Source organism: Eutrigla gurnardus (assembly GCF_963514095.1).
Source record: "Eutrigla gurnardus genome assembly, chromosome: 4".
Taxonomy (NCBI): Eukaryota; Metazoa; Chordata; class Actinopteri; order Perciformes; family Triglidae; genus Eutrigla; species Eutrigla gurnardus.
In genome coordinates, this window is record NC_139918.1 from 8,908,901 (window position 1) to 8,916,753 (window position 7,853).

Below are 7,853 nucleotides of genomic sequence, written 5' to 3' on the forward strand. Positions count from 1 at the left end.
ACGTATATATATATATATATATATATATATATATATATATATATATATATATATATATATATATATGTATATACGTATATACATATATATATATATATATATATATATATGTATATACGTATATACATATATATATATATATATATATATGTATATACGTATATACATATATATATATAGACTTGACTGAAAAGGTTACAAAACTTTAAATTAATTTATGTTTTTAAGATCAAAATTAGAAGAGAAATATTAAAACCATGATCACTTTGATCCATAGTGAAGTTAATTCAGGTTTCAGGTACTTCTACTTTTTACTCCAATATCGAAAAAAGTATAGGCAGTATAGTTTCTAGTGAAAAAAGTAATAATAGTTGGATATTATGTTGAAAAAAGAGGAAAAAAATACATATGTAATAAAACTCATGATACATATGTTTAAAAAAGTAATTTCACTGTATTTTAACCGTAAAATGACTGAATGAATGAATGAATGACTGAGTGAATAACATGAAAAGCACTCTATAATTTATTACTATTATTGTTGTTATCACGTCTCATTTCGTCTTTCAGCTCGTTCAGTCTCATCTCATTACAAACATACAGACTAAAGTCAGCAGCATGTTGGTGGGCGCGTGCCATTGGTTGAACTGGTCACATGGGTGTTGATGGGTCACCTGACAGTCGTTGGCCCAACCAGCCACCATGAGAGTCGTCCGGGTCACATGGGTGTTGATGGTTGTTGGTTTTCTAGGGACTGATCTGAGGTCTGTATGTGTCAGATTAAACCAGCTCCTCTGTTGAGAGATATTAACGTCTCCTTTAACTCTCCAGCCGACCTCGTTCTCCAGAACGGGAACATCGGTGTCCTCAAAGAGTCCCGATGTGGCAGTCCAGAAGATTTGAGATACGTTGCTTATAGTGGCCTCTTTGGTGGTAGATGGAACTGCAGGCGAGCCTCTGGGACCTCAACTCCGTCAGGACCCAGGGGTCAGCATGGGACCCTGACTGGTCTGTGGATGGGTCAGCATGGGACCCTGACTGGTCTGTGGATGGGTCAGCATGGGACCCTGACCGGTCTGCGACTACGCAGCTCCATACCCAACAAACTGCGATGCACTGTGTTCCGACACCTTTCTGTCAGAACCAGCATGAACTTCTTCTGCAGTTTGAGGATCGGACCACACAGGCCAGCCTTCCCTCCCCCCTCAGTGAGCCTCGGCCGGCCGTGACCCTGTTGCTGGTTCAGGGGTTTTGTTCCTTGGACCCGGGAACACCCACAAGAGCTGCAGTTCTGGAGTCACTGTGACCCGGTCGTCTAGCATCACAGTCTGGCTCTTGTCAAAGTCAAGTCAAATGTTATGGCTGATCGGTGTGTACTTTGATATACTGTCATATATTTATAGATACCAACATACATAAAAATACTAACATGTAACGAACCTTCGACCCCGGTGAAATATCAGGAAGGTATTAACAAACCGAACCCACCCACGTTTGATGAACAGCTGGTGATGAGCTGTAAGACTGGTGGACTATGTCTCTGAGTCAGATGTCCTTGAGCAAGACACCGAACCATTTACCGTTTAAAACGAGCCGAAACATGGAGAAGTTCCTCCACCGGGAAACGAACCTGCGTGTTCTCAAAAAGAGAAACTAAAGGATTTGATATGAATCTAGATTTTGGATCATGGAGTCTTGGAAACCTGTCGTTGGCTCTGGTCTGAACGGGTCATGATCAGCTGATTCAAACAAACAAACGTGACTGGAAGAAGAAACTGCAACACTTCCTGTTTTCTAGTTAAGTTTTTATTATGCTTAAAAAAGAAAATTAAAAGACAGAGGAGGTGGTGATCAAAGAAAAAGAAAAAAATATATATTCATATTCAAATATCTTTATACTTTTCTATTCATATATGATTAACAATGCAAAGAAAATAATTCCTGTAGTAGTAGTGCTTAAGTAAAGTTCAATATAGACTTTTATTATAACAAAATAGGCAGTTTACCGAGGGTTAAATATCTGTCAAAATCTCATTGTACAATAATAACCTGCCTGTTCGGGACAACCTGCGGCGCCCGGAGGAGGCAGCGAGTCTCCGCGCGCCGCGCATCACATGACCGACATCGTTTCATGGTAAGACACCGACGATGCTGACGGACGTCTGGAGGGGTCAAGCCCGGGTCACCAGGAGGAGCCGTTCGGATCAATAAACATGAAATATCAGTTCAATGAATGGAAAACATCTCGTCAGTCATTCTGCCTCTAAAGACTCGTTTCATTAGGATGAAGAGAATATTCCAGGATGCATTCAATGACCCTCGTTCATTTCATTAAAGACCAATCAAGTCATGAGATACAAGAAAACTGCAAGTTTTCTCAATTATATATTTGTACATATTATGTTTTGTATTTCATAATATTAACACATTCATTCATAAAAATGTATTCAATGAAATAAATACAATTTAAATTGAATCCATTTCAATGCATGAAATAAAAAGTATATTATACAATAAATTTCATCTAATAATTTAAAAAAATAAATTATTAAAAGCGATCAAAATGATTTTTCTTGTGTTATTAGATCATTATCCTGTAATGTGTTTATTATAGATGTTTGTTATATGTATTGATTTCTGTACAGTTTCCTTGTAATTATGAGATAATATTCAAGTAATCATGAGTTTCATTGTTTTCCTCATATTAAGAAATGAAATGTTGGTAATGATGAAATGTTTTCCTGTTATTATAATAACTTCCGTGGAATTAAGAGGTCTTTAAATTGTTTCTCATGATTATAAATATTATTATTTTATGAATTTAATGCTGTGATATGACAAAGTATTTTCTTCACAATAAGAAAACAAGGCTTTAGATTCCTTCACACAGAAAATGACGAGATGTTTTTTGCAGCGTCTGAAGAATAATGAACGCTGTGACCTTTGACCTCATCAAATGAGGGTCAAACTAAATGTCTAAAAATATTCAGCAATAAAATCAGAATTCATTAAATGAAGAGAATGGATTATTCTGTTAAAGTGAGTGAGTTAATCCCAACAAGGTGTTTTAATCTGTAAAAGCCTTCACAGCGCCCCCTAGCAGCAGAGCAGGAACCCTGCAGAGCGTCCTGACAAACATCCTGCAGCAGCGAGGAGAGAAACAAAAAAGATCGAACTAAACAAGTGTAAAAAAAAAACTGCAGAACGGAAGCAGAAAAGCTGTGACGTCAGACGGGCCGATGCCAAATAAACGGTATTAACTGACATGCTGTTAAAGCTCAAACGTGCAAAGTTTTGCTTTGTGTGTCTCCGCGTCCGTCCGGACCGACCAACGCTGCCTGAGAGACGTCCCTCCGTCTTACCTTACAAGACGAAAAAAGGGTGAAAAAACCCACAACAGAAAGATCTTCGTCCATTGTTTCTACTCTCCTCTTTCATGTCTTTCATGTCGTCGTCGTCGTCGCCTCCCTTAAACATTAAGGAGCAGTACCGCGTTGAGTGTGATGTCATCAAACTTCCTGTGTGCTTTACTCTGCTGGTCAGGAAACCCAACAATGGAGTCTTATTCTGGCCACGAAATACAAAATAAAACAACACTCTGGTCGGGGGGAGGGGGGGTCTGCAGGGTGACTTTCCTTTCAAAATAAAGCAAACTGAATAATCTAAAGAGCGATGGAGCAGACAGAGTTTGATCCTCATAACTTCTCCCTGGACTGAACCCAGATGAACGGACCCGACTGCTCCTCGATGATCTGCTTCACCTGATCGTAGATCTCCTCCAGAGTGTCGCCCTGAACGATGGCTGCAAGGAAAGAACACAATCAGAAGAGATTCACGTATCCATGAACGAGTAGAGAGCTTCAGCGCTACGACGCCGCCTTTACGTACGGGAGGCAGCGCAGACTTGAATTATACATACTGTCAATTTAAAAGATCATTTTGTACATTAAGAAAGTCTCAGTTTGATGGAAAACTCTTATTTGGCACGTCGATATATCTCTATTCTATTTGTTTTCATAGAGAACGTAAGAATGTGTGTCGAGTATTTAAGCATTATGTGGCAAAAAGCATACTTTTAACTATTATTCCAAGCTTTAACCCTGAATTAAGGCTTCAACCAATCACGTTGTGAGGAAGGGACATATTTAAACTATAGTGTAACACCACGGAGCTCTGTATTCTAAACCCAGACTCTCCTTTCAACCTTGACAACGGCAGCGCAGGTACACTTCTTCTGTTCTTTGCTTTCACAATAAAAGCCTCCACATACACAGTAGAACTGTACACCAGATGCTGATTTGGGCCAATAGGATCTTGGTATCTGGTCCTCTGCCTGCCAGACGCTGCTCAGGGCTGAACACACCCCCTCCTACCAATTGCAATTGTTGCAAATTGGATTGCTGAATAGTTTTGATGCAAAAATATTCCCAGGCATTTCCTTGTTTGTCAGTGTGGAAGGCCTTCAGACTGAGAACTCGGCGACTTAGCGTCTCTATTTCACATCAACGCCTGATAAAACCTCTTCCTCTCTAGTTTCAATTCCGGCAGAGCTCATAAAGTTCTCCATATTTACAAGCAACTTTCATTCTACGGTGATTTTGGCGGCCTCTGTGGCCAAAAGCGGTAATGTCCTTTAGAAAGCGTCTCCTTCCTGCAGCCGGTCTGTGTCTTATGTTTATGTTTATGAGTGTGCAACAGAAACAGGTTCATGACCACTTCAAAATACTTGTAGTAACTTTAAAACGATGAACAAGTATAATATACAGTAAAATATATTATATTTGATGGAGTTGTGTCTAAAATGTAGGCCGCTTCAAGCGTGTCTGATCTACGTGTTTACAGCCGTCTTGGACTAAAGCTTCAAGAGGACGACTGAAGGGAACGTGAGGTTCTGTCTGGTGTTTGTGAGGTCAGAGTTCGCCTGGTGGACAGCAGGTGGCGCCGTCTCACCTGTGAAATGCTCGGTGAACTCCTGCTCCAGCTTGGTGGCCCTGTCGAAGGTTTTCCTGCCCTGCTCCTCCGTCAGACGCTTGTTCATCTCCCTGCAGGAGCAAACACACTCAGTCAAGTCTGGCCGGCATCGTCACCGTGCCGACCTTCCCGGGAACCGGACTCACATGATGTTCTCCACCGATTTGGGCTTGATGAAGATGGCGATGGGATGGAGCTGAGCCAGCTGGAGTCTCTTGATGGCGTTCCCCGACACGTCCAGGATACAGTGTTTACCCTGAAACCAGAGGAACAAACAGCATTCCTGTTCAAGCCCACCAAACCGCTGTTTCAGACAGCAAGGTGGACGTTTCAAAACGGTAACAGAGTGACAAATAATCACTTTGTGGGTGTAGCATCCCTTTAAGACGATATCATTACACACATTGTTGATGCTTGTTTTAAATGTGCACTGAGGCATGGTTTGCTGTCCCTGAGTCAGCTGTAGAAGACGGTGCTGCTACCTTCTCGGCCACCTCGCGGACCGACTGCACGCTGGTCCCATACAGGTGGTTGTTGTACTGGCCCGCCTCGATGAACCTGTGGTCCTGGATGTCCTTCTCCATCTGCTCCCTGGACACCACAAAGTGGTAATCCCTGCCGTCCACCTCGTAGTCCCGCTTGGGCCGGGTCGTATCTGAGGGGGGGGGCAGCGTGAACATTCATGGGTTCAGGGTTGGACAATGAAGGGACGCGTCCCGAAGCATTCTCACTGAGACGGATATCTGCGTGGACTCACGGGGGACGCAGGAACCAAATTTGTCGGGGAACTCGGAGATTAAGTCGTCGTTGATGCGATCCTTCATGGGGCCGAGGATGATGACGGGACGGGTGTAGTTCACTGTCAGGGAGGAGGGGGACAGGAAGTGATCACAGCTGATGTCACATGAGGAAAAGCACTCCGTGTAAAAAACTAAATGTTTGGACATAATTCATTTGCAATCAAGCTTAAATGTATTCAATACTTGTGAATATTAAAACTTTAAGTAATTCATATTTTTTTCTAAAAAACAAAACAAAAACAGTTTCTTTTTCTCTCTTAAATGATCTAAATGCTGCTTTGAAGGCTTTAGTTAACTGAACCGTGTTCATCCAACCACGTACCTTCCTGCTGGGAGACGGGCTCGTAGGACAGCACGTACTCCTCCGGGCCTCCTGCAACACAGAGCAGCTGAGTGAGGAGGAGGAGGAGGAGGAGGAGGAGGCTAACATCACAGATCAGTTACTGTCGGTTCCTGGAGGATCCAGCTGGAACATCACTAGATTCATAGAACCAACCGGACTGTTCACAGCTTCATGTTGTGTTCAGGTGTTTACACAGAATCAGGACAAATGAGTGGTGTTGGAAAGGATCCGTATTTTCTGCTACTCTGTATAATTACGTTTACTTTACTATGACTTTGAACACAAATAGGAAAATAGTTTTAAATAGGGAGCCGATCCCAGCTGACATCGGAGAAGTACACACACACACACACACACACACACACACACACACACACACACACACACACACACACACACACACACACACACACACACACACACACACACACACACACACACACACACACACACACACACACACACACACACACACACACACACACACACCAAAAGTATTGAACTTGTGGATAACTTCTGTCAGCTTTAATCAGAGAAATGCACGTTTACTTTACTTCTGAAGAGAACATCCATCTTTTCTTGGACATTGAAGGAGATGATGCCATTCATTACAGGTTTAATGGTAACAAGACAAACTAAGAGGCGTGGAAGACTTCCATGTATATTAATGAGATGAATAAACTCAGAGCGCATGCAGCCGTTAGGAGCTTCACCAGCCTGGCAGACAGGAGGGGGAGACACTGTGTGTGGATGTGAGGTCATGCTGTTGTTGGCCAATCAGCAGTCTGTGCTGATCAATGGCATCAGGGCGTTAACGGTGAGCAGACTGATAGTTGTGGAGTGATCGCCATCGACGGCGTGTCACACTTACTGTAGCTGCTTTCACTGTCACTGGCGTTAGAGGTCACGTGTTCTGCAATCACAACAAAACACGGGGTCAGGGGGCATCGCATCCATAATGCTTTGCACTCGTAGCTAGGATACACCAGAGGACTCGACATGTTCAACAGCAGCAGAACAATCACAGAATAATATCAAACAGAGATTAACCTTCAGGACGGACGGGATTTTACATGTTACACATAAAAGTTCTCCAGAATGCTTCCACATGTAATCATTAATACATACATTTAAAAAAAATCATGAATTGTATTATTATATTACACAAAGTAATATAATATGCATAAAGTGATTATCAGCGTGTCCATCCTACTGTGTGTTCATGAGAACTGAGTGATATGGATGAACGTCTACAGGCATGTTAGGCCACTGGAGGGAAACATGAATAACACACAGGATCACAGAATAGATTCATAGATTCAAGTCGGACATTTCAGGGGCGAAATATCAAACTCTGATATTAAAGTCATGAATTTATGAGAAAACAAATCTAATTCTCTGAAATTAAAAGTCAATGAATTTGTTGATAAACAGAAATCAATACATTTATCACTCAGGCTAAACATGTGTGGGAGTATCTTATTTTAATGCAAGCTTTAATGTTTTCAATGTGTGTGAATATTAATGCCTTCAGTGGTTTTATCCTGTTAAACCAAGAGATGGTGCAGCACAAAGAAAAACACTGATTTATTTACAGCTCTGCAGCTCCAAGTTCACATTTGGAAGAAATTCAACGTTTTGTGTAGAATATCTAAACATGAGGAAAATATAGCATATATATATATGTATATATATATATACATATATATATGTGTATATATATATACATATATATATAT

The 7,853-nt window shown here is 41.4% G+C and overlaps 1 protein-coding gene across 1 annotated transcript in view; it reads right to left on the reverse strand.

The window, feature by feature from the left end:
* Positions 1-1,790: 1,790 nt before the first annotated feature.
* LOC311013004 (disks large homolog 1-like) overlaps positions 1,791-7,853 on the reverse strand; it is a 128,615-nt gene continuing 122,552 nt past the window's right edge. The window contains 7 exon segments of the mRNA XM_084008866.1: positions 1,791-3,802; positions 4,951-5,042; positions 5,118-5,227; positions 5,454-5,626; positions 5,729-5,830; positions 6,094-6,144; positions 6,986-7,027. Of these exon segments, the coding sequence (XP_083864992.1) occupies positions 3,696-3,802; positions 4,951-5,042; positions 5,118-5,227; positions 5,454-5,626; positions 5,729-5,830; positions 6,094-6,144; positions 6,986-7,027 (677 nt within the window). The 3' untranslated portion in view covers positions 1,791-3,695.